This window comes from Electrophorus electricus, chromosome 15, assembly GCF_041902795.1.
Source record: "Electrophorus electricus isolate QZ-2024a chromosome 15, ASM4190279v1, whole genome shotgun sequence".
In the NCBI taxonomy this organism is placed as follows: Eukaryota; Metazoa; Chordata; class Actinopteri; order Gymnotiformes; family Gymnotidae; genus Electrophorus; species Electrophorus electricus.
In genome coordinates this window covers 6566215-6594027 of record NC_137511.1, presented here as the reverse complement: position 1 = coordinate 6594027, position 27813 = coordinate 6566215, and the positions used below count along the sequence as shown (strand labels likewise).

The following is a 27813-nucleotide window of genomic DNA, read 5'->3' as shown; positions in this document are numbered from 1 at the left end:
AAATGGGCACTGCCGCAATGGTTGAAACATATGCTGGGTATTAAATTATATTGTTTCATAACTCAAAATAGTAATAACCCCATTGGCATTTTGTCCTCACTGCAAGTAACATGTGAATGTAGCGTTACTATGGACTTTTACAAAAATCAGGATGACAGAAAATAAATTCTCTCAAATATTAAATTTTGTAATAAGGCATAGAGTTCATATCAGAAAACATGATTTAATGTTATTTCATACATACAAAATATGATAGAAAAATACATTATATAGTTGTTACAATGGTTATAAATAGGACCTTACATTTTCCAATGGAAAAAAAAAAAACAAGACTGCTTTAAAAAGGGATCTGCAGTTCTTAGGCGTATGTCATATGCATGATATCACACTGGACACACACACACACACACACACACCCTAAACACTCATGCATACCCACACATGCCCCCCCCCCCCACACACACACTTACTTATAATACTGCTGATGAAAAGAAAAGAAAAAACAAAAACAAAAAAAAAACAGGCTAAACTGAAAGTAACACCCTATAACCCAACACTCCAGTTAACTGAGAAGTTGAGAAGCTTGTTGGATTAGAAAACCTCAAATGTATTTGTATGATATTTTCCTGTGGAAATTCCCATAGGCCTTGAAAACCTAGATGACATTACATACAAATGACAAGTATCAGCAAATTTTTTCTTTGTTAATTGAGTTACAGAACATAAAACCAAAATCAACCTATGTGTTCTCGATTGTTTTTTGTTTGTTTGTTTTCTTGAGACTGAAGTTTCCATTTAATTCTTGACCTTGGCTCAGTAGTCTGGAAGACCTACTAAAGGAAGTTTTATTCATGTACCTTGTTAAGTCAAATGCATAGTGTTTTAGTTTTGAGATGTCATCTGTATCAAGTATGATTTCACAGTTCACTTCTTAATTGTGGAATACTGAGGAAAAAAAAACGACCTTCAGAAACAAGGCATTTCACCTGGAGCAGACTTAAGAATTACTGAATTTAACTTCCATTGTTAATTCATGCAGAAAGTGTGACCAAATGATAACTAACTCTTAAAGTCTGTGTAACAGTTTCCTTTGTGGGAAGCCCTAGTCTTGATATGTAAAGTGCCCATTGTGGAAAGCCATAGCGTTGATGTGTAAAGCCTGTGTTCACATGTGCTTCATACTTGTGTGGCCAATGATACTATAGAAGATATAAACAGTTATTACACTTTTAGTCTATACACATTAGAGAAAACCAAAGTGAGTATCACAAAGAAACCAATATATAGGGTAACAGATGGCACAAGTGTAAATCAGAATTGGCAAGCGATGATGTCAGAGTACATAAGCTAAAACAACAGAATAAAAAACTATTCTCTGAATGTAACCGGTGTATTTTTGTACTCCTCCCATTATTACCAAGATATGGAGAGACTTACAAATTATACCTGATATGCTGCCATAAACACTGATGGATATCATATTCAATGATCATATGTAAAATAAGGCACTTTTAAAGTTATTGATTAAAAAAGACGTTGTTTTGGTCTCTTAAATCTCTCCATCATTGTAAAGAAATAAATGTTTTTCTTTGTTCTTCACATTTTGACAATACTGTTGTTCCATACAAAAAGAATCTATTCTGAAAAATATAGTCATTTTTTGCAGCACCCTCATATCAAAAAATGTGTTAATTAGTGTGTTCAGTGCTATTATTATTCTCATCTTGGGCCGTATTTATTATTGTTTGTGGACAAGACGCCGAAGCAAGCATGGCTTTTAACAAGCCCCACCCCCAAACTTTTCCCTTTGAGACATCTTCAAAAACCTGCTTTCTCACTCTCATCTTCATAATCCTCTCCCACACAAGCATGCCACAAACACACACAACTACCGTCACATTGCTTCAATGCAGTGTGGTCCCCACAACAACTTAGGCAAAGTGTCAATTTAATGCTCAATCCCCACTGTCTATTATAACAACTATCTGTAAAAGTGAATGTGTGCTTGTGTGTGTGTGTACGTGTGTGTGAGCTTGTGTGCATGTGTGTGTGTGTGTGTGTGTGTGTGTGTGTGTGTGTGTGTGAGAGAGACAGAGAGTGAGAATAAGATTGGTAACAGAATTGTACGTGTTGTTCCAGACTGTATTATTGCTTCATGACTTTTCAGTGCAGATTATGGAGACTAGATCACCTGACCATGGAGGTCCTCAGTTTGTGGAAGTGGGCAGCTGAGTTCAGGGGGTGGCTGGGTGGCGTAGTGGGGCCGTCACCGCTTCTGCGCTGTGTTAAGCGAATTAAAGCTGTTTCCCGGCTCACCGGCAGGCCGCGAGTACAGACAAGCGAAGGAGGAGCGCCAGAGAACTGGTCAGCAGACAGGCAATGGTCAGGTCATCATTGGGTGAAGAGTTGAGAGCTCATAGGGTCATTGGTTAGTTGCCGGTGGCGGCTGGGTGGTTAGGAAACAGACAGACACACAGAAGGTAAACAAAAACCAACAAAAACAAGGAGGGAAAACAAAAAGAGACACATAGGAGGACACAAAAGAAAAAAAGATAGAGAAGGAGATTAGTTTCAGCTAGTGACGGTTGGATGACAACATGACATTACTAAATCAGAGCTACTGTCAGAGAAACTGCTCAACATCTACATTAAAACTGCAAAATCATGAAGACCTCATGATTTCACACAAGAGCCCAACTCCCAGGTGAAAATGGTTAAAGAAGCAGAGAGGCAAATCAATCGCAGAATACAAATTAAACTAGCACCACTTAATGGTTAGTAGCAGTCAAAAAAAAACTCATAGTTCAGTGTCTTGATTGGTAGTCTTGATTAAAGAGGGTGAAGTCAATGAGTAGCTTGTTCTCTGACTGCTATTAAGCATTACAGTGTTTGTTCAGTCCAAAGCAACACAGCTGCTCGTGATAATGGGTTGATTTCATGAGTAGTTAAAAAGATGTGATTGCAGAAATTTGAGAGATATAAAAAGATAGCTTCTACTTTTGCAAAATACAAAAAAAAAAAATGTTTTTTTGACTCAAGTCAAACTTTATTTTCTTTAAAATTTGTCTATTTACAAGAATATGAAAACACATTGCTAATGAAACAGAACAACACTAGAACAACTGCTGAAGTCAGGGCTAAAGTAAAGAGGAGGAAACAATCAACAAAACTACCATTTTCTAAACTAAGGCGCCCTTATGATAGAGAATAGACCATGTATTACACAAATTATATGATTTCTATGATGCAATTGAAACTGTAACCCCACAATTTTCAGAAGTATGTTTTTCTGCAGTTTCCTCTAGCACTTATTTCCCTGTTCCTTCACATATACAATATAACCTTAAATTCATAAATGTTCAATGCTTTGTAGTTAGACATATTTTCATAAACTTAAAAAAAAAATCCACGCAAGTAAATACTATTTCAAAAAAAGACAATGGCAACAAGAGAAAAAAAGAGAAAAAAGAATACAGTAAAACAAAATACAATAAAGGAATATTTATTCACTTCATCTGTTCACACTGTGTCAACAGGCAAGCTGTGAGTTTCCCATAGACCTCAAAATCATCTAATCTGTTACAAAAATGACACTCTCTTCACATCATGATGGTCGTAGGGATGTAATGCATGGATGAAACTCACACTCTGCCCAGGTGAGAGTCATCCTGTCCTTTGTCCATCATAGACTGCTCCCACTCTAACCTAGCATGAGGTTTTATCGTTTTGTCTTTTTCTGACATTTTTGCCTTGTCTGAGAACAGACAAGAATCTGGCAATTTAAAAGATTCAGTGCAAACTATTTGTGCTGTATTTTTATGAAGAGGTATTTTTGCATGCAGAGTTACTAGGAGTTCATAAGAACAGCATATCACCTTCCTGTTGGTGAAAGAAGATGCGCTCTTGATTATCGGCTACACTGAGCATAATTGGAAAGCAACTCTGCTCAAATTAAGTACTTATGAGAACTCCCCTCCTCAAACAAATCATACCCTTCATAATTATCTGTCAAATCTCTCCCATGTGACACTGACCACACCCTTTGTTTTACACGTTTCATGAGTTTCATAAAGGACTATCAATAATATTGCCTGTGAAAAAGAAAACTAAATTACTTACATGTTGTTGAAATAAACAATTAAATGTTAAAAAATGTTAAATGTTTCTAAAATCACAGGAAGAGTTTTTAACAAGGCCTCATTACAGACATAATCAATCCATGATGATAACTCTGCAGGCATTTATCATGCTAATCCTTGCTGAAGTCAATCATTTTTTTATTAAGTGGATTTAAATAAGACCATGGGCAGTGGGCCAGATGAGACAATTTGACATTTTGTGCAATTTCACAATTGTTTCTCATTAATCTGGGTCAGTTTTGTTTGTCGGGTTATGAGTTAAGATCTTAGAGTGCTAATTTAAATTTAAATCAAATCAGTAGAATCTCACATTTGCCATACCTTTTAGGAGTAATTGGTATTATATATACAGATTTGGCACACTAATAGTTGTTCAATATGACTAATAAAGTGTAGTTACTGAGCCATCCCTAAAAGCTGGTTCTTCATTTCCCTTAAATAAAGTTCATTTCTGCTTAAGGCTTTTTTCATCAATACAAAATAAAAATGGTCCCAGTCACAAATGTAATCAAAGTAGTACTTCTGTGTGACAAGTAACAAACATATACAGTATCAGATCATATGTTCAGGAAATGTATTAAAATTATATAAATAAAATGTAAAATGAACAAGTTAAGACATCATGACTGCTAAGGGAATTCTAAAACTATGTAATTTCATACAAAAAGGGGCTTGAATTTTAAAAGTACAAAAAAATGCATAGCTGTATTAAAATCATCAACAGCTTCTAACTGCCTGATGAGATATCATTTTCGGTTTACTAATAACAGTGCTGGGGTTATTGCTGCATGGTGATCAACCTAGCATTAAATTTGTTACACTATTTTGTAATTATGTCGGGCCTTGAATATCTGCATACTTGCTCATGTAAACCCAGTGATAAAACAAATGGTCTCAATTGAGAAATTAATCTAAAAAAGGTGGAACAATTTGAGGAACATGAGAAATTCCTCTAAACTGCCAAATGACTGGCTGAATGGAATGGAACTGACACAAATATACTTCAGTGTCAAAACAGTGAACGCCATTGAGAGAGTGGACCCAACACTAACGAAATGCGCAAAAGGAAGAGAGCTCCTTCACCCTTCATCAACTGGGAGTCATAGGTCATGCCACAGTTTTCAGAATAATGGAGCTCAAGCCAACAGTTTAACTTTTAACAACCCAGACAGTTGTCTCATGCTATTCGTGAGACACTAACTTCAACACATGCAGTGTAATAAACCCTCTGAACCCATACTGGATGTAACACTTTACACTGAGCATTATAAAGCCTACAGTGTCATTAAGCATCATGTCATAGTGTTCCTTTAAACTTATGTTTAAGTCCTGAGTTGGCCTAAGTGCTACAAAATGATTTAACATTTCAGATTTTGTAATGCTTATAACCATTTTTTAATGGTGGCTTAGTAACATTCTTCTGTAGGTGTTATACAGACAAAATATAAAGTGTTACTTTTTCCTTAGTGCTTCCCCAACTTATCATGCTCAGAAATGCTTGATTCAAACACACACACGCACATGACTTGCAGTTACTCTTTCAGGAACAAATACATCTGCCATATGCGTAGAGTTAGGTAGCTATGATTAGTATGTGAATGAATTTTGAAGAGCAACACCAATGTTGCCTAACTTGATAGATGATAAAATATATATATATATAGACAGTAGGAGATAACGCCAATAAAAAATGTTTCAAATAGCCTGTATTGTAAATGAAAGAATAGCAAGTATTCTCAGAACCATACACACACACACACACACACACAAAATAATGCTTGAACACTGGGGCTAAACTAACCTCTTTCTGCGGTCACTACCCTTTGGTAAGGATGGACGCGCATATCTTGCCTTCGTACTTTAGTAGTCACAGCACCTGCTCAGAGCGCAACATTACCAATAGAACAGAAATCAACATCAGATCATTAATCAAAAACGTGCATCAAAAGAACTTGACATAAAAAGGAAAAAATAAACATTTCACAAATCAAGACCCAATTAATCATATGAAACAGTCAGAAAGGTTCCATTAGATTCCCAAAAGCTCTGTTTTCATAGTGCAGCATTATGCAACTGCAAATTATAAATATGTTTCCAATTTCAGGGAGGTGACATTAGACCTACAATTTTTTTTTTTGCGTTTTCTGCTTCACTTATCTGACAACAGAGCCCTTGAAATCCTCCCACTAAATCAGTCTTGACACACGAAATGCTTTTAATGAGATGAATCCGTTTCAGGCAGATCCTGGTAGAAAAATGTACATTAGCACATTACGAGTGCTTCGTTCATCCCATTATTCCAATTAATAACAGAAAGTCAGCTATACTGCTGCTCCTTCTCTGAGGCCACACATTGTTGAAGCAAGCGCATGGACTGAATGCACCTGAGTGCTATATAGGCTCCCCTATGTTCAAAGCACAATGATGGCAACAGATTTCATTATTCATCAGTATCCTAGATGTTTTCTTAAATCATCAGTCAAAGATAAACCAATGAAATAGCAATAAATTCTGGAAGTTTAAACACCAGTGTAAACATCAGTAGTAATTATCTGTTTTTCTTGGCTTGTTTGCTCCTTAGTTATCACACTATTAAGGGTCTTTGTTGATTAATGTTCAGTTGTTCTGTGACAGCTACAAAACAAAAACAAACAAACAAAAAACAAAAACAAAAACAAAGCATGTTAACACTTGTGAGGATTGCAGAATGTCCATGAACACTACTAGCCTTTTGTTGGGAAAGCCATACCTAAAAGAATGAGACAGAGTTCTAAAATTAGGCTATTTGGTACCTGAAAACACAAATACATGCCACCACAAGATTGTTTTTCAAGAATATTTAACCCCACAAAAGCACACCAGCATTGTTACCAGACTTACCTAATACACCACTGGAATCGATGGGATACTCAAGGATAGAGGTGGCAGGGGCCAGAGTGTAGGGGTACTCATACGGAGTATAGATGATGCCCGAATCAGGGGTTTGAGGCACCAAGGTGGCGGCGGGATGAGGGGTGCCTGTGGGCATGATAGCTGAGGTTTGGATCTGTCGGATGAGTGGCATTAGAGTGGGAGCTGCAGGGGCAGGTGTGCGCAGGGCTGCGGTGGGCATCACGGGGGAGGGGCCGGTGATGATGCGGGGAGCTTGGGCAGTAGCTGCTAGAGAGAACGCCAGGGCTGCTACAGAGGAGTGACACACACGCACACACAGGCATACACATGCACACATACATGCGCGCACACATGCGCACGCACGTGTTGAAAAGGGCATTTACCAACAGACATAACCCCTGCACTATGTACACACAAAACTATTGCCACATCCAACATCTCAAGAATACTGACAAGTACCCAGCCATACAAACGCTGTCTGAAACAGAAAGGGTGAGAACAGAGAGACAGAATGAAGGTCAAAACAGATAGACCAGATAAACTTTTTATGAAAGGGCTGGTCTTACGTGATTTGATGTTGGCATCTCGGTACGTGCCGTTGAGTATGGCGAGCTCCATCAGCTGCATTTTTTTCAAACTGTCCTCACCTTCCGCCTACAAGCAACCGTGCGCACACACACACACACACACACACACACACACACACACACACACACACAGAGAGACAAATTCACAGACATACACATCATGTATTTCACAGAAAAGTACAAATGTACTTCAAAGAAAAGTATATTTAGAATAAAAAGTAAGTCTAATAAAAAACAAATAAAACTGTCCCATGTAATAGTAAAGGACATGTTATAATGCTTAATAGTTATCAGTCATCAGTCTACTTAGCAAAGCAAGAACAGAGGAAGCAATTCACCTAAAATGTAAACAGGTCCATAAATGTCAATTAAAGGTCCAGTACAAGTTCTAAACCTGTGTCTTGGGTTCAAATGTGTTTTATTGCAAGGGTCTAATCTGTGTGTCGCAAGATACTATGTCTCAGCAGTGTTAGGCTAGCAGTTTTAGAACAAGCTAGGGTTTCATACACACCAACAGACAGTGTGTTACTTCAGTACTGTCCAAACATGAACATGCAGAGCGCAGAGGTTAAAGAAACAGATCACATTACACTGGAATCAGTCCTCACCTTCTCACTTTTTCATTCTCTCTGTACCAGAGGGTCTGCTTGTCTGTGTCTCTTCTCTGCATGTTATAGCTTTAGTCTGTTCACTCTGCCCAACTCTCTTGCTCTGATCCCACCCTCTCTCCCTTTTTCAGTTTTTCCCTCTCACTACAGTACAAGTAGTTTTCTATATCTATCAATATGCAATGAAAAGAATTAGTCAAGTTTCCTTAAATTAACTCCACTTATAGTGACTAACACACAAACCTCTCATTTCATAGTTATTTCTAGCTATTCATAAAATTATATGGCACTATAAAACTTGGTAATAGACATAACTGCAATCTGCAAGCTGTATAGATACAAACTTTCATTTGCTGCTGGATATTGTAGCACAGGTTCAGGCTGGATCAGGCAGATCAGAGATGACACAGAATGATCTACACTATGTCAGCAGGTACACAGGCAAAAGAAAAGCAGAGCCATTCAGAGTGGGATCTCTCTGTGCGTGCGCACGTGTGTGTGTGTGTGTGTGTGTGTGTGTGTGTGTGTGTGTGTGTGACCTTTGCTTACACTGCTGTGCCCTCAAACCCAGATATGGGCAGCAAGAGCAATATTGAGAAGTGATTAGAGAGCTGAACCTTAATATAGGACAGCTTATGCACCACTGGCAGAGCAATGACATAAGGCCTAAAATAAAGAAGATTTCCTTCCTTTTAAACTGAAGCTTTAAAGCAAAGACATTTCAAAGACATTTCTCAGAGCACAGTCTACTAGAGCATGGCGTGGTCACACACCGACAGCCTGTAAAAATAGACAGCTGGTTATTTTTAGTTGTTTGGTGGAATCCACCCCTATCCTGTTAGTCTTGGGTGGAGGTGGTGGAAGTGCATTGTTAAACAGGTGTGTGTGTGCATTGTTAAACAGGTGTGTGTGTGTGTGTGTGTGTGTGTGTGTGTGTGTGTGTGTGCATTGTTAAACAGGTGTGTGTGTGTGTGTGTGTGTGTGTGTGTGTGTGTGTGTGTGTGTGTGTGTGTGTGTTTAAGCATAGCCTGATCATTTCATTATCAAAAAAAGGCTTAAATGGAGGAATATCAATGAGGCACAAACAGAAGAGCTCTCCTAAGATTAACTGTATGGTTCTATATAGTGATTCCATATAGTTAGAACTTACTCCCTGTTTAGCACAGTGGAAACTGAATGACACATTCTTCCTATTGAGAGGGCAAAGTGTTGCTATGGAGATCTCTTAATTTCTCCTTAATTACTCCCACAACCCAGCTTTTAAAATGTGAGAGGAGAACAAAATTAACCCCTACGTCACTGAGCCACAAGTATAGAATTCTTTATACACAGGACATGCCCACACAACACAGCAGTAACAAACAACTTGCCACCAGTTCACTTACCAAACAAGTTTCAACTTAGAGGTTTGATGCTGAATGGGCACTTTTCAACTATAGTTACATGCATGTGGTTACTTTCTCCCTTATTTCAGTGCTACAGAGGAAGAATATGGTATAGTAGTTCAAAAAAATACAAAACTAAATAAGAGCAATTTTCCATCATTGTGTAAGTCTATGTCTGAGTAATAGATAATGATAGTTACTGGATATCTGTGGAAAATAAATACAACTAGTGACATTTAAGTTTATGTCTCACCTAGGGAGTACAAAAAGCATTGTATTTATTTGTACCCAGAGCTTCCTGATGTCAACAGCACTTAACTTTAAAGAGTTTAGCCATCATTCTCAACTATGTGCCACAGAAAGGGCATTACTGCCAATCATGGATCAGTGGATCACCGCGAGGGTTGCCATGGTCACACTGCAAGGAGAGCATTCTCCCTCCCCCTCTGGTGCTGGAAGTCCACAGTCTTCTGAAGCCTTCCATTCATTTCTGCTCTATTCATCTCAGGCACTTAAACCTTAAACTTCTTTCCTAAAGCCAACACTGCTGGTGACATTCAGGGTTTTCTGCCTTCCACTGCTATTGGTGTGCATAACTTCAGACCGGCAAACAGAAATCCTTGCAAACCCTGAGAAGTAGAATGCAGAGTAAGTTGCAGTTCATTCAGTGGGGTGTGCACTTGGACCCATTTTAATCTTTGTCTTTGGAGTGCGGCTGGTTTCCACTGGCGTCGCCTACTAACCTGCTGTCACTTCAGTAGGACCAGCCACTTCATTACCATTCTGCTCTGAGCTTGACAGCAACAAGGTAGCTTCCAACGGCCCCCATGGGGACCCAGAATTTCGACCCCTCCACCTTGTGCCCCTCATTAAATTTTTAAGCACAGGTAATTAGGCCCATTAAAAACTGCCCATGCTGTTCACCTCTGCACATCGGGACCTTGCAGGTAGACATGGGAGCTGCTTTCTGGACCACACTCTCCTCTTACTCCAAGGACTCAGTACAGCTAGTGTGAAAATGGCATCCATGCTGAGGACAGCTATTTAGTGTAAGCGCCCTCTGAGCTAATAGATTTATCAGTGCCTATGCTGCACTTCTTTAACTCAAACCCACAAATCTTGTTTGCTGAATCGATTTGATGTGGTTTTTTTTGCGACTCTACCCTTCTTTTTTTAATTGGTGTGCTGTTCTGATAAGCATACACAGAGTGAGGAGTGAGAAAGGTAAGCGAGCAGAAGTATGACTCACAGCAGGCACGAGGAGCTTCTTCACCTCCTCCACAGCTCTCTTCAGTTTGATCTCAGCACGGTTCTGAGAGTCCTCCACTGTGATGAGCACGTGCAAATCCTCGTTCAGGTGCTCCCAGTTGGGCTTACCCCGGTTCTGCTCCTCCTGGATGCACAAAAGCATGCAGGTTTACACACGCACACAGATACACACATGAGAACCCACATGCAGACACACATGGAGGAGTTTTAGAGACCATGAAAATGCAGTCATCAGACTTTTATGATTTTAATATCTGAATCAACTGGGTATCAATCCCAAACCCAGACTGGATTTTTTAACTAGAAAAGTTACTTTCAAGGGATATTTTTAAAGACTTTGTGTCAGCTTATGTGCAGCTCTCCCACAGAGTCATGCCCAGTTTCTTTGGAAACATTTTACCACAAACATTTACCCATCTGATGATTCTGACAGACCAGGGGATGTCTACAGTCGGATAAGTAACTACAACTTCCTAAATCAGTTGGCAGTAGGTTAAGTTCAGGGGTCATGACCTCTGACGTGTATGTTTGCAGTAGGTTAAGTTCAGGGGTCATGAACTCTGACGTGTATGTTTCCATAGAAACAAGGCTCTCTGATTATAGTATTAGACCTTATTGAATGTGCTGTTACCAGCTAGGTTTTTCATCACACTGGATTATGCTTATAACAGAACTTAGATCTACAAGACAATCCATCACTATAAATCCACATGCGTTTCCTCTGAGGGTCTCACTGGGAGGTGACATGGCAAAGTTTTGGGAAATGAAGAAAAACACATCTGAACTCAGTTCTACTCAGTCTTGTAGTCTTGAATATGTTATGGCAATAAAGGTCTGTGGCATAAAGGTTGTGTGTTGGCCTACATGGGACGGGCATGTGGATTAAATCATGCATAGATGTTGGGAATTGCTGGCATGTCCCAGGTTTGCATTCTTGATGTAGGCTCCCATAAGCAATACATACTAGGACAAGCCTGCCTGTTCCACAGCAGTTGCTATAAAATCACAATACCATGTTTACTGTGATAGCAATGCATATTTATACAATAATATATTGTGGAAAAGTGATTAAACATGAATTAACTACAGCTACAATTAGCTACAGTTCTGCATTTGCTAAACCAAACAGCACTTAGGAACAGTCGGGTACATAAAAACACTTGCTCAAACTACAATAAAAATAATTTCACATGATCTAGACTCCATTTTAAGGTCCCAAACAGGCTACAGTGGCATTTAGGAACACAAACCCATCTTTCCAGCCCAAATGTCTATCTGTGAAGTATGAACATATTGCCCCTCCCTTCTATGTACCCAAGGGACCAGGACTATAAATCTAATGTGGGTGAATGAGTACATGGATCCAGGTGGCATCTCCATTTGATGCTTGGCTTGTTCACCTATGGTAGCAGCACTCCCCTCCAGCCTCCTACACCACCACTGCCTCTTGGCTCCCTTACGTCTTTCATTTACTCACTAGTTTCTTCTGTCACCAAGTCAACCATCTCAGCAATTCAAAAATGATAGCGTGAACTGTACTGTGCTCTGAAGACAAGACAGATTTTGTGGAAGATTTGAACATCCACTTTGCACACAGGCAGCAAACAGCCACTTCCACATTGTGAGTTTGACAAGCCGTCAGAGCTTTTATCGATAGAAAACTCCTGTTAAACTGTAATGTCAGCCTTGGTTAAACTGTGAATACTGACAGTGTTAAAATTCTCTTTTAACATTTCTCAGACGTGCAACGAATGCGGCTCTGAAGAGAGATCAATCTGAGTGCATTTCCATTCTGCTCAATTAAATGCCCTCTATCACGGTGTCTGATGAGGGTCTGGGTGAAATTTGTGATGGTGCAGCTTGTGTAACACTGTAGGAACACGGTAGTGTGCCTAGGGGGATCTCAGCTCATTGTGTTTCATTAACTCCCCATCACTCGAAATTAGCAACACTACACAGCAAAAAATATATTCTGAAATACTGCTACTCAGTATTCTCTTCAATATGCTTCCATTTGTCATTCTGCAACCACAGGCAGTAAAATATGTGCTGTTAAGATCAAATGAATGTTTTAGCTCATGAAATCTCACATTATTGTACTATAAAATCAAGCCTGTAGGGCTGATCATTGTTAAAGATTTCACTAATGCACTGCCTCGAATTGAAATTAGAAATAAACTTAAGTGTTTGGACTTACAATTCAAGTGTAAATGTTAATTTAATTAAGAATATTTTCCTTAACATTGCATAGGTAGTTAAAACTAAATTAACATGCCATAGTCTACTTCCAATCTGTTTTGTCAGCAGGAGGAAAGGCTCCACAAGATCTGGAGTGAATGTGAATTCTCAGAGGATTAACAGAGGAGAGGAAAAAAACAAAACAAAACCAAAAATTATTTGAAGTGAAAAATCATTTAGATTTATTTGCAATATGTACCACATCAAGCCAAGATATATACTTATACTGTGGGTGGGGGGACAGCTTTCATTAGAGCATAGCTGTCTTTAGCAGAATAATTTGTTCCGCTCTGGATTTTGCTGGTAAGTCAAATTGGATGTGGCAACACTCAAGTTGTCCTCTAATCTAAAAACATGAACTAAATGGTCTAGGGAGAGACATACTGGAGAAGAGAAGCAGCCGCCGTGCTCAGCTCTAAAAAGCAGAGAGCTCCCCCCCATGTTTCCCTCTTTCTCTAATGGCACTCATTTTCATTTTAATGTGAGTCATTTTTCCTCCATGTCAGGCACCCTTGGAGGCAGGCAGAATGTCTGTCTCAGTCCCATAGCTTTGCAGGCCAGGCAGGCTCCAGTTGAAGCTCCATTAGAATGGAACAGCCTGGATTTCATCCCTTGCCATTTGGAATGTATTAGTTATGCACAGCCACAACAAAATATGGCTTTTCTCATGAAGATCTTGCAGTTAAAATGTTTAAAAAAACAAAAACAAAAAAAAACCCCAGGTGTCTAATGGAAAACCTCTCCATACCAAATCTGAAGTCTCAGAGTTAAAATGAATTAGCAGAAAGAGAGAGACAAACAGAAGAAAGAAAGAAAAGAAAGAAGGAAGGACAATATAAAGAGAAGAGACTCACCTTCTTCTTGTCCCTCATAGAGCCCTTGCCCCGCACCATGATCTTGCAGCCGGTCTCTGCCTCCAGCTGTTTGGCAGTTAGGCCCCGGGGCCCCAAGATTCGCCCCACGAAGTTGAACTGCAGAGACACAAAAAGAGAAGAAATCAAATGTCATAATAATTAAGCGTAATGTAAGATAATTCAACAAAAAAAAAAATGTAGGAAAGACATCTGTCACATTCAGAGGTTAGACTTAATTATATCTGTATTTGACTATACAGTTTTATACCTTGTAATGTGGCATTAAATTTCAGCAAGTTCAGTACAGGTCATGCATCATTTGTAAGTAGCTGTGGGCACTTGTGTGTGTTTCCTAGTAAATATAGCAACATCAGTTTGCAAAAGAACCAGACAGCTGTATGACCACATCTGCTAATAGGCTAAAAACACAACCAAACCATTACTCTGTTGAATCCTGGAAGCTTTGGCAAAGCTTGAATGTAAACTAAAGTATGGTAAGATAATTGTATAATTTAAAATCAAGATTTTCTGAACCACAGAGGAATCCATGGAATGCTAAGTCCCCTTTTGTTAAGTAGGCAACTTCCAGAACCCAAAGACCCTTAGGAATGTAACATTTGCCATGGAACAGCTATAACTATGCTCGATCCCATTCTCACCCTGACCCAGGACTAAGAGCACAAGGTTTAAAATTTTTTTTAAAAATTAACCCCACCCAAACACATATGTGAGCATATGCATGCACGCACACACACACACACGCGCACACACACAATTTTTGTTAACTATTCTAGCTTTTACAGGGAGATCTGCCTTTCTGTGTGTATTTCTGGTATTTTGCTAAACTCCTAGTTGCCATCAAGTCTCAAATTATATACTAACAGGCTCAACGGCACAGCATTCCTCGTGCCTCTGAGAAAATGACATCAGGACAGCTGTTAAGAATGAGAGCATTCATTTCACACCCAACTCTGACCAACAGAAAATAGATATTACCATTTGAGTGAGCAACATGTTCTCTACATAGTGAACCTCATCATACTAAATAAAACAGTACTGTTTCCACAAATAATATTGTCTATTGATCTCTTTCTCCTTCACATGAGTATGCACACACACACACACACACACACACACACACACACACACACACACACACACACACACACACACACACACACACACACACGCACACTTCAAATAAAAGCACAAGATCAAGTTTATATGGCATTAAATACTTGTGAAGAGAAAAGCAGTAGCACACACTTGAGAAGGGGTGGAGTCACACAAAGGGTCAGATAATAATTGACACAACAGAGAACAGTGTGAAAGACTAACACAAACGAACACATGGAAGACTGGAACACCAAACATTCTCCACACATCAGTACTAAGTAACCTAGTGGATCACAATGTGAAGGACACATGAACATTGAGGAATTTCTTGAACCCTATCAAAGGAGACCAGGTGTCCTGATTACACAGAAAAAAACAAAGTCTCATGCTTAAGGTATCTATCTCTTACATCTGAAGAATGAGGAATCTACGGCACGCCTATGTCAATGAGAACCTTATGAATAATGATTAACTATCATAACCAATCAAAAATATCTGTAGGGTTGTGTTTGTTTATGTTTGTTTTGGGGGCTGTTTTAACAAAGGCTGCATGTCACCTGGTCTTTGTCATAAAAGTGACATAAGCAAAGAAGACTTATTGATGTGGGCTTTGCAGATAAAATTACAAATGACCTGTGAGCAAAAAATATTTTACATATGACAAACAGAGCTAGTGCTACGCAGTGCGCTGACTGACACACTAATCATTGTATCCCAGGAATGAACAGTGGGACTCAGAGCAGGGATTCATAAGAGGGAATAGCATTTAACTGACCACCCTGGTCACCAAAGTTAAAGCAGTTATTTGTGCACCAACGTGATTTAGTGGGTTGCATCTCCAACAGCGGCAGCACCAGGAATAATACATTGTGCTTTTTTGGCGGTTGCAGGCTGGTGGATAGGCTGCTCTCACGGTGTTTAACCTTATCTGTCATGAGGGCTGAGTGATAAGCCAGACAGCTGCCTCTCTCTCAGGGTCACAATGCATTCTCTTCCTTTTAAAGACCATCTCCTCTCTGCCTGATCACAGCTGCTGTGGCCACAGAGCCTCTGTGCTGTATTTTTAGAGCTGAACTCATCAGGCTACTGTGCACACAGGGCAAAAGGGCAGCTTGTGACTTAGTGTTATTGTTGTTCAGGATTTTTGTTTCCCCTCTCTAGTATAACACCTTCTGTCTAATATAACACACTTTTGGAAAGGTTAGTATGTACATGAGATTGCATGCATGTGCACACACGTATGTCTTTCGCAAACATGTTTTGAGAATAGTAAGGAAAAACTCTACAGGGGCAACTTTTAATTAACAACAACAAAGCATCTGACAGACCTCATTACTGCCCAACAGTGAGAAAAAGAGGAAGTGTGGAAGTGACAGAAGGAGAGACAGAGAACCAGGGGCAACAGACTCAAAATCAGTCTCAATGAGTTTATAACAAAGCCAGAGAGAATGAGTGCCAGAGGAATGAGAAAAACCCCATCTTCATCAGACAGCGAATGTAAACAACTTTACATTCTCCGCCTCTCGTCTTTGCCTCTTGCTTTTCATTCAAAGCCCTCATTTGTTTTTCATTTTCACTGTGGACAGATGCTGGAGTTACTTTCTAGATCATTTTTCCTTAATGAACCGGGTCGGGGAAGACACAGGAGCCAGATGCTTCCGGGCCTCTCCAGCCTTCACTGTTAGGAGGCTTTACAGCATGGGGTTCCTCCACTGAGGCGCTATCATTTGAGACCTGTCACATGGCTGGAGGATTATCAGAACGCTGATTGTGTTACTGGAGAGAAGTCACACTTAAAACAAGCACAAAGATTGATGACTGTTTGTGCTCTGTGGACTTGCATTGTTGAGAAGCAAGATGACAGGTCTTGAAAGTCTTGTAGAGAAAAAGAAGAGGGATAAAAAAAATAACAAAATGTGTGAAATTATTTGCAATCAATAACAGAAATATTAGTATGGTTCCCTTAGAGTTGTCGTGATGTGTTGCTCCAAATTAATTGATCACTTCAAGTTTGTGACCTCTATAACTCATAACCCTACAATGTAAAGTTGAGCATAAACGGTCAGACTGTATCAGATCTTAACATACCAGATCCAAGAAAAGAAACACTGTAGAAAACCCTATATACACACACACATATTACAGTCACATTTATCCCAGTGGTCATTTACTCATGAGCTTCCTCCCCAGTTTCTATCTGTTGTTTGTGTCTGATCCATATTTTAAGCATTACAACTACCAGACTGATAAAGGTTTGTTCGAAGTGTACAGGAGGCTGTTCTTAATAACTAAGTTAAAATGTAAATTAAATTTAAAGTCACCTTGCAGAACTTTTTATGATACTACGGGGAGTCAACAGAGGTTAATAGCTAAACAACAGATAAGAACTATCCTGCAGGAGTCGCTGTTACATGTTTCTCATTCAAACTTAACTAACCCTGACCTCACCACCCCTTTATCAGCTCTTTAAGAGAACAGACACTAATGACTATCTATCAGTCTGTTCTGTGTCCAGTAAAGTCAACACCAGTTCCAAAATATAATGGGGAATAACATGGTGTCTTAGCTACAAACAAGAATAATATACATAGAAATGTCTTTACTGAATGTAAAATTTAAATCTATATAAAGCATTTAATATCATGGCAGACCATCAGTGTGGAGAAAAGTAGTTTTTGTTAAACCACTTTATCGGTGACTGAAAAAGTTATTTGTCTCTGCTTACTTTTGTGATAGTGTAGGATAGAAAGTCAGAGCGAGTGATAAAGGTGAAACAGATTGCTTATCAACACAACTGTATTCCATCTGTTGCACTATGAGCAGTCACAAAATGAAACAGCAACAGGCTGCAAGGCAACATTAACAGTGGTGATTATTTTTCCTCTGATCATTGCTGCATTAGCAGAAACATGTTCATTGGATCAATCAACTAAGGCTGATGCTGCTTCTCTAAATCAGGACTGGAGTGATGTAATTTAAGGCCTTATAAGAAATTCCCAGTTTACAACTTTAACTATTCACTCATAGAAGCTCACTACAAGATTGCAGGAACCAGGGCTGGGTATGATTTAATTGTGATTCTTCTTAGTAATCCCAATTAATTATTGCAAAATGTATTCATGAACAAACAAGGCTCTAAATAAATAAGTTAAAATAAATTAGGAATTAATATATTTAGTAATTAATTCAGTAATTAAGATATCTATATTTTAGTGATTCATTTGTTATTCATAAACTTGCATAACCGTTCTACTGAATTGTAGGAAGAAAAATTTTAAACAGCTCCAGCAAATCTTCACATACCCTTCTCCACCCTCTTTTTTCACAGACCTAAAACTAATCTATCATAAGACATCTGTAGAATTTTGCAGCTGTGGCTTTCTTCACTTGTAGGTTTTAAAGTTATGTTTTAAAACAGGTAAAATTGCTTCTCCAGTAGTTTTTAATAGGACAAAAGTAAGTGCAACATGAATAACTCCTTAGTACTAACGCATTAGTAGAGACAAATTACTAACGCATTAGTAGAGACAAATTCTGGGTCTTTAGTTAGTGATCAATTTAAGTAAAGTGTAAAAAGCTTACAGTTAGCTAAGAGTAATAATAAAAATATGTTTAAAGTTATACATCATTAATCAGATGACATGTCTACTAGCCCAGATATATCCACTCTGTGAGCTTTAATGTAATGATTTAGCATGCTTTAATCTCAGGGAAACATGCAATCTCCCTGACTTATTAAACTGTTTGTTTCACCTTCCCCATCATTTCCATGACTTTCCTGTTTTTCCAGATCACCAGGAGATATCAAATTGATATTTTGTTCTTTGTTACAAATATCAATTCCCAGACTGAAGGAAATCTTTTACATGTGTCTAAATGCTCACAGGATTAGTAATGAAACACCACTTACATCTGGATATTCCTTTACAGGGACGTAAAGTTTCTCCTGCAGTTGAGCGATAGGCCCCACTGCGTCTGGGAGCTCCGATGTCTTTTTGTCTGTACTGCCGTTCAGCGTGTCGTTGTACATGTCCTTCCGTACCCGGCCAATCTCTGCCAAAAAGCAAGAACAAAAAGCCAATTACACAAAGGCACTGAGAGCAATGAGCTTCAGGTAGCACAGATACAGACAGAAAACTCACAAGAGATAAGTCAGAGCTTCAGGCAAAAGATCAAATTGGGAGAAAATCTCCATGAGGGTTGTGTAGACCAAGGCACTCAATGCTTACTTATGGAACGGAATGTTCTCGAACACAGGAGACATGCACACAAACATACTTTTAGGCTAAAGTGAACATATTTTCAGGCTAAAATCTCAATATACCATTGTTATGTCCAATGGTATATCGAGACACCTCAGGTATAGAGAAAATTCATGGCCTTTTTAAAAAGGCAAGAAAGTACTAATTTTTTATTGAATATTATTTAGGCTAATTCAAGAAACACAAGCAAGTCAGTTAAACGTTTTACATCTTTCACCATAAAGTATTATTCTTGCTAAATCTGACTGTGTTGTTCTCGATGATGGCTGTTGCTGTATACCCACACAGCTCCCTAAGGGCAAGTGAAAGCAACCAATCATCCAAATGCCAGCTATCATAAGTATTCACATCGAAGCATGCAGACACCCGCCCTCAGAATGCTCCCTGTCCAAACATGCAATTCCTACGAGACCAAATCAACGATCACTGTTTTTGTATTTTATTTAACAAAAGCGCTTTCAAAAATATTGGACAAAAGTATTTCCACATTAAAATGGATTTATGATGAGGCACATAAAAGTTTGAAATGACCACATCAAAGTTCAGGCCAGACTTTCTGATTAATGTAGTCTTAATACAACCCTGAGCCAGGTCAGCCATTACCTGTGGATTCTCCTAGCTGGAGTAAATCTCATGCATGAGCAAATAACAACAGAATCTGCTATGAGACACTGCCCAAATGCTTAACTGAACCTCTTCCTCAGACCCCTCTGCCTGCACAGGGAGGACAAGAGGAGGCCACATTAGGTATGGTTTTCGCAAGCATGCTATAGCACATCATAAGCAGCTTAAGCTACCCAGCAGAGCCCAAAAGTGTGCATATACACAAATCAGAATATGGCTCGTATTTTATTAGACATAACATTCCTAGACAAAATACTTTGGCTCAACTAATTAATAATTAATTATAAAAATGCAAGGGAACAGCAAAGATGGATAAAAAGTGGGCAAAGACAAACTTGCATACTGTATAGAGCACCTGAATACTTTAGCAGTATAAAAGCATTACTTTAACTTTCCCATTGTGTGGTACTGTGCAGATGATTGTGAAATGGGTCATTATGTACAGTTTTATACAGTGATCAAGCTATCCGACAAACAAAGGTTGATATGTGGTGTCTCAAACTAAAAACTCCAATAGTCTCAGTGATCCAAACTAAGCAGCTTACAGCAATTAGCTACCAGTTTGACTTATGTACAGAAGTCCAGCCATCCACCCACAAGCCACCCACCCATCTGACCAAACTCCACCCACAAAAACAAAAATTACTCTCTGTGTCATCCCATGAGGTGCAAAAGCCCTCTCCCCCCAGAAGAACTCAGGTGAAAAATAATGGTTACATCCACTTGAGCATATCATTACAGCAACCTTCAGTTACACTAAAAACAAACATTATGAACTGCAGGTCAACACTGCAAAACCATTATGCATAGATAGTCATACCTACTGAAAAGCCCTCATTAGAGAGAGAGAGAGAGAGAGAGAGAGAGAGAGAGAGCACACAAGAAAGCAGACATCTTAATTACAGTGTGTTTGTTTACTGCCATCTGAGTCCACCAGCCAACATTCAACCATGATACAGTGGTTCTGGTATGGCATCATGTAATGACTTCATCGTTAAGGCAGAAGGCATAAATATCACCCCCATAATCCAGTGTGGCATCCATATTTTAAAAATACAGACTTAGTTATTTTAGTTTTATAATAAGAGCTTGTATATCACATGGATGATACATCACATGGATCACAAGACCTTGCATATCACATGTTGCCACATTTTGCAAAACCATCATATAATGCCGCGTTAACTTGTCTGGGATACCTATAAGGTGGATGCACCTAAAAAAGTGCATATGGGACATCACATATTTATGCTTTTATGGCAAATGAAATCTGAAACTACTCTGGCTGTCCATTATCAGTGTCATTTTGAAGTCAGATATGATAGCTAGCAGACAAATGAGGATGATTTAATGTGAGGTGTTGGACAGTTTCCGTAACTGTCTACAGAAAGATTCTACTGTTAAATAAGACTAATAACCTGTCCTTATGAGGCGTTCTGTGGAAAGCCAAAGAGGCAATTCTACTGCACATTACCCTCCACTGGCCATTAATTAATTAATTTATTTATTTATTTATAAATGAATGAGAGAGACACATATACTGTAGATGGATACATGGTGAAACGGAAAGGCTAATTATAAGTATGTACCAAGTCATGTGGGCACTCTTGTCGTATTGACATGCCTGCTTTCAGAAACTGTTTAGAAAGGTGAGGTAAATGTTCCATAGCACAATACTTCCAGAAAGGCTCATATTGCCAATCGAGAAGTTCATAAAGTATATATATATATATATATATATATATATATATATATATATATATAACCCTAACCCTAACCCTATATATATATAAAGTAATCTCCACCAATACACTTTCCTTATATAAACCATCTGTTATTGGTTATTGTAATTGGTAAAGGGAGACAGAGCAGTATGTAATGACATGGATGTATAGAATCTAGGGTCTCAGTAAAATGCCCAGTATGAATACTGCATTTTAAAACACCTAAATAGGTATTCACAAAAAGAGAGGTAATGTTTGCTAACTGAAGGTAAAATGGAGGATTGCAAGGTTGCTTGAGGGATGAAAGAGCAAGCCTCAAACTGGGAAACCATCTGGGTACACTTCTACCGCCAAGAAAATGCTCTCTCTTAAGTCTCATACTTTTGGAGCCCAACCAGACCTCCACACCCAAGACAGAGCCAGAACAAATAACCATGTTTTTCAAGTCTCCCCCACCCCACACTCTTTCAATGACTAAGATATCACTTTAATTCATAACACTCAGAATCAGTCTGACTTTCTCCAAAGGGAACCACTCCTTTTACACTCAGCTTCATTAAATAAATCTCTGGTAGCCTTCCAGGGCCTCTGCTTTCTTCGTGTCTTTCCACCACATGACCTTGCTGTGCTTTCTGCCATCCTGTCTCTCCCATCAAGAGGATGTGCCTGCTGATAGCCAAGCTGTACTCCGAGCCATGAGAGTGAGGCTAAGCGCTCTGTGCCAGTGTGAGATCACCATATGTGAGGTGATCGGGAGAGACTGCAGTGGAAGTAGCACTGTGATGATGTGTAGCTCTGCAGTTGGATGTCACAGATCTCACAATAGGCCGGGCAGCTAGAAGGTCCTCCAGTCAGAACACCGAGCTTCTGTTAGGCCTTTAACAAGGTGGCATTTAGTGAGGAAGATAAATGTTGTGTATTTACAAAGACAAGCACTGCCATCTGTGGCAGAGACCGGTGAGATAATGTGATCAAAGAGACAACTGGTTAATCGGCAACAGCAATCTCATCGGAGACGAGCCACGAGAGAATATAGATGATGCAGTTTAACAACACACTGGCAAAGTAATGGCTGGAGGATGATGTCATAACTATGTCATCATGGTGGTATCATAGCCTATAGATCAAATAATTCAAACTGACATCTTCTACTGATGTAATATTGTTTCCTGATATAACAATAACAGTGTGACAAATGCACCACACTCACAATGCTTTTCTTACAGTGCCTTCTACCACCCATTCATCTCAACACACCAAATGGGTTCACACTGCACTTCAGGTAATGGTTCCTTAAACACACATTAAGGCTGTTTAATTACAGGAGTGTCAGGACCACAGAGAAAGGTCTCTTGAAGTACATATATATTTAGAGACACTGGCTCTGACTACACCTCCTCCATGTGTGAGGGAGGCATTCACAGTGCAAGGCCAGGAAGGTAATGGCTTAATGTAATTCAAACAACATTCATGTTACATGTGCTCACAGATTAAAAGGTCAAAAAACTCTCTCTAAGTGAATAAGACACGCAACCCAGAGACAAGGTCAGTGGAACAGTTTCACAGCTGACTGGATTTCACACAACCCATGTGCAGCTCTCTCTGTGGCTCTGCTTCTCTCAAAGGCATATTTAGAATGTTTAACACCAACACTGTGGTGATGGGCAAATTATGGGAATCCGTCAACAGCTCTGTGTGTGTATCCCAACAGTGGTCATGTGACATATATAAGCACAGGGTCTTGGTCACGCTCATGTCAAATTGGCAGAGTGGGTGCCCAGAAAAATACGAAGAGCAACTGTATCACTGTGCAACCAATACGACTAGTCAGGGCAATCAAAGGTCAAAACATCAAGACACAAGCTTACATTTCACTTTGTTTATGTGGGGCCATTCAGATATACGCTACAAGTAAACCAGAAATAGATTACAAGTAATCCATGAAGCAGGACATACTGAAGCAGGACATACTGCTTTAGGTAATTCAGCTTTGGGTATGGGCAATTCGGCTTTCTGTACAGATAAACTGTAGAATTTGAGTACTGCTTCACAACCTAGCACACACAAGTACCATAAACCATCCTACAGTTTAATGTCTGCTTAAATATTAATGCACATTTCTGTGATTTCCAAGTGAGGCAACTAAAACTGGTCTTTAAAAATAAGACTGGTGTATTCATATAAACACACCCAGACACTGATCTAAAATGAAAGTGCTCTTGTCAGAGCCCAATATGAATACTGGGAAAATATGAGAAAATATAATTGAGAGAAATACACTAAAATGTGCAGTTCCTTTTCATTTACACATATGAAATCTTTGGCTGTTTCTGTTTGCTAGATGCTTTGGAACATTTAAATCATGTGTGAGGTTACAATGCAATGCAGAACTAAGAAGGAGAGGATGAAGCAAAAATAGTAACGAGAAGTCAAGGCCTTTATTCATATTTTGTGATAGAGTGCAAGCTTACATGCGTAATTGAGTCAGGCAAGCAGCATGTCTTTCGGCGCCAACACCTTTGTTATTTTGGTAATGGCAAAGGTCTTACGTGCAGTGAAAGCACAGAGTGTGTGCATATACTTGGCATCTAGCTGGAAGGTGGTTACACTGGCTAATATCTGGGAACCAGATTAAGTGTTCATGACATGCTGAAGAATTTAAAAATGCACACCTTGTTTGATTATGAGTAGGCTATATTAATAGGGTGAACACAGTAAACAGAAACCATTTTTAAAATAAAATAAACTGATTATACTGATTGCAGGATGTATGGACAATAAAAAATGCATATTGTAAAGCTGTGAATGAATCTCAGCCAAATTAATCTCACCAGACAACTTCAGTAAACTCAGCAATGGGCTGTAAAATTGCTTAGTCAGTCCAGATGTCAACTATCTACATCCTGGACCTACTGCTAGTATCTAGCCCTCAGGGTCTCTGTTGTCTTCAGGCTGCCAGAACCCCTCCTCTCTATTGGAATCAGAGAGAAATAAGCCAGCACAGGTTCGACATGGTTCTGGATCTTGGCCCAGATAGTTGCTTCCCCAATGGTTTAATTACTCAAATAATTCAATTAGCTGCATACAGGCCGAATGTGTGTTCCTAAGACATACAGACAAAACTTTCATAACACAAACTTTTTTCTCTTCCCCAAACTGCTAGTTAATAACAACACATAATTCAACTGAGTGACTTCAGTCTATCCAATCACACTTTTAAAGCCCTACCAATCTACTGTAAGTAAAACTGAATTCCAACACTACACTTTACAAAACTCCCCCCCACAAAAAAAAAAGAAAAAGAAAAGTAATTTAAATCCTGTGAATATATGTACACAGAAATTATAACTAAAGCGTGAAGCCAGACAGAGAAACTTAATTTTAAATTTCAATTTTCTCAATTTAAAACAGGGAATGTACCATTAATATGGCAACCCAGTTATACATCGCCATTCATTACCAGCACACGACGTGAATGATGAAGGAAAGCTGCCCTAGCTGTGTGCTTATGCAAGCCAAACTTTAAATTCTGCTTCTAAAGAGCCCTTTCTCATTTTCTCTTTTAGTTCCCTCTGCTCAGTGTTGCCGAGCCATCTAAAACTAGACTTAAATAGGGAAGCGAAAACACAAGCTTAGTAAAAGTTATTTATGACACACAGCTTTATCTGACCACTTCAGTATGGCTCATTCTGTCAGCTGGTAAATACGGTCAGAGACTCTGTGCATTTCAAGCAGCCTGGCTGAATAGACTCCAAACCTTAGGGCCAATACTGAAGACATAAATCTGCCAAAAAGCCCTTCGCTCTAGACAGGCATATACAGAGCTACACTTTATACTACATTAGATTCAGCAATGAGCTGGGAAGGAACTCGGACACAGCCATGGGTTCTGTATGCTTAGCACCTGACAGAAAGAGGAATGGACAGTTCTACTATTAAGCTCCAAGCTCTCCTCAGCATTACTATCTGAAATTGAGGCTCGCTTTCAAACTAAGTAATTTAACAACTATTTTAAAATATTCATAGTTGTACTGAATGCAACACAACCTTATTCATGTCTAGGTGTTCTATTCAAGTGACAGTTTAAGTTTAATTAGTTGATATTTGGCTTAGAACCGAGTTTACAAAATTAGCCTGTAGCCAACTAACCTATGTTGTCTTATATGTAAGCCTAGATGTCATTTATTTTTTCAACAAGTTACCAACAGTTCCAAGTAGCAGCGTAACTTCAGAGTTCATGATTTTATTTATGCATGCGGATAACGTAAGTTTCCGATTGAGCTTTGGGGATGATGTGAGGGGCCCACAAGCTCCACGCCCTTTTTTTGAACTGACTAGAGCCCCCTGGCGACTGTACAGCAAACAGCAACACCGCCCTCACGCATTCCTCACGGACTGACATCGCATATAACTACTTTTCAGATGCAGGAGGACTCACCCTGATTCACGCCCTCATTAAAACACGACTTTAGTCGGTTATTTTTCTTCTAACAGTATATTTCCATATAAGCAATATATTTTTTTTCCGTTTACAAGTTAATCCATATTTGGGGAGCTGACTCGTGATGTGATAAAATTGCTCTAATATCCAGCACGTTGTGTCAGAGAGGGCTGTTATTAATAGACTTTATTTCAACTGAAAGTAGGTTGCCGTTTGCAAAGCATCCCATAAATTCTGACTATTGTTTTAGGCATTTTTTTTAATATATTAAAAAATTATGTTATATATATTAAAACTGTTTGAATATAACAATCAATAAAGTTGTTCGCCCACAGGTACACCTTTTTAACACCATTTTATTTTCAGAACTAATAAAACCTCTTACCTTCGTCCAGCAATCGCTCTAGGTGGTTAAAAATCCCGCAAAAGTTAGGCAGGCTACTCATCAGTTTCTTGTCGTTCATAAGCTGCATAAGATAGTCGGGAGTCGGCTTGGGCTTCTCCTTTGTTTCCATTTCCCCCACCATATTTAAAAGGCTGCCTATAATCGGGAAAACCAATTATGAAGAAGGGAAATATATCACAGCTTCCAAAAGTTGTCCGAACGTTTAAACGAATTCCCTCGTTCGTCACTTGTCCGCACACCAGCGCACTGAGCCGCAGTGAACTCCCGCTTCGATGTTGCGATGATTCTCTTTTTTAGAAAGACTTTTGCCAAACTATCTTTCGAACAACCATTTGTTGATTAGATTACAAATAAATATACAACAAATTATGATGAAAATAAATAAATAAATTTTGCACTTCGTCTACAAAGGTAAAAAAAACTCCTTAAACTGCTCAAACTCCTGCATGCCCGCTGAGATTTGTTTTTGTTTGCCCTCGAAAATTGTTCCTGCCTCAGTAACGTTATACGTTATTTCGAGGCCATTCGACCGCTGACATCTGAGCTCTTCTCGGGGTAAGTTAGAACAGCGGTTTACGGAGAGATCCTGAGACTGCGTTAACTTAAAGGCTACCTCTCGGGCTGTAGAAACACTTCAATGCGCCTGATGTTTCGGTATTCCGCGACAGTGCAGCTTTCCTAACGCTGTCACATGATCAATTCAGACCAGACTGCTCAACATTGCCATCGTGCGTGATTCAGAGAATGGGAGGAGAAAACTTCAGAACAGCGTCTCTCTCTCTCTCTCTCTCTCTCTCTCTCTCTCTCTCTCTCTCTCTCTCTCTCTCTCTCTCTCTCTCCAAAATATTATACATCTCACACACACGCACGCACGGGCTATTGCGAGACTTTAGATGTAATATTTTTCAAAAATGAGTTAATCGAGGCTGCAAACAAAAAGTAAAACAAAATAGTAATAACCCGTGCTTAGAGTGAAGGACAAACGAATTAAAAGTGCCATAGGGTTCATAGAGCAACAGGCTCTAGGAAAATGTTCAATGGCAGTGGTGACTTTGAATCATATTTGTTCTGTGTAGATTTCTTTCACAATTCTACAAAATTAACTGATTCTAGAACATCATCTCTCATAATCGTCAATGCTTCTGTATTCATGAGGCATGGTTTGCGTTTGTCCTGCCATACCTCATGCCTTTGTGATGAGGAACTCTAGGAAAGTGAACTTCCGTGTAGCTGGTGCATGGAAGCGTTCAAGAACATAACTAAGTGAA

At 39.1% G+C, this 27813-nt stretch overlaps 1 protein-coding gene across 3 annotated transcripts; it reads right to left on the bottom strand.

The window, feature by feature from the left end:
• Positions 1-203: 203 nt before the first annotated feature.
• Positions 204-27296, bottom strand: qki2 (QKI, KH domain containing, RNA binding 2). Of its 3 annotated transcripts, XM_027010452.3 has the most exons (10): positions 27159-27296; positions 26525-26680; positions 18999-19141; positions 13973-14089; positions 10861-11004; positions 7598-7685; positions 7020-7319; positions 6868-6888; positions 5941-6015; positions 204-2446 (listed from the first exon to the last, which is right to left on the bottom strand). In XM_027010452.3, exons 2-10 carry the CDS (start codon positions 26664-26666, stop codon positions 2430-2432), a joined length of 1047 nt encoding a protein of 348 aa, XP_026866253.1. In that variant the 5' UTR covers positions 26667-26680; positions 27159-27296; the 3' UTR covers positions 204-2429. The 3 variants fall into 3 exon arrangements, with proteins under 3 accessions (XP_026866253.1, XP_026866252.1, XP_026866254.1); XM_027010451.3 differs by having other exon boundaries at positions 26525-27259; XM_027010453.3 differs by lacking the exon at positions 6868-6888 and having other exon boundaries at positions 26525-27259.
• Between the last annotated feature and the right edge of the window lie 517 nt (positions 27297-27813).

Bases quoted from the DNA above. Each gene is read 5' to 3' on its own strand.
- qki2 (XM_027010452.3), bottom strand. From the start codon at position 26,666: ATGGTGGGGGAAATGGAAACAAAGGAGAAGCCCAAGCCGACTCCCGAC. The intron at 11,005-13,972 runs GTGAGTCTCTTC...TTGTGCATCCAG, and splicing joins CTATGAGGGACAAGAAGAAG to GAGGAGCAGAACCGGGGTAA. The intron at 7,686-10,860 runs GTGAGTCATACT...GGTTGCTTGTAG, and splicing joins AGAAGCTCCTCGTGCCTGCT to GCGGAAGGTGAGGACAGTTT.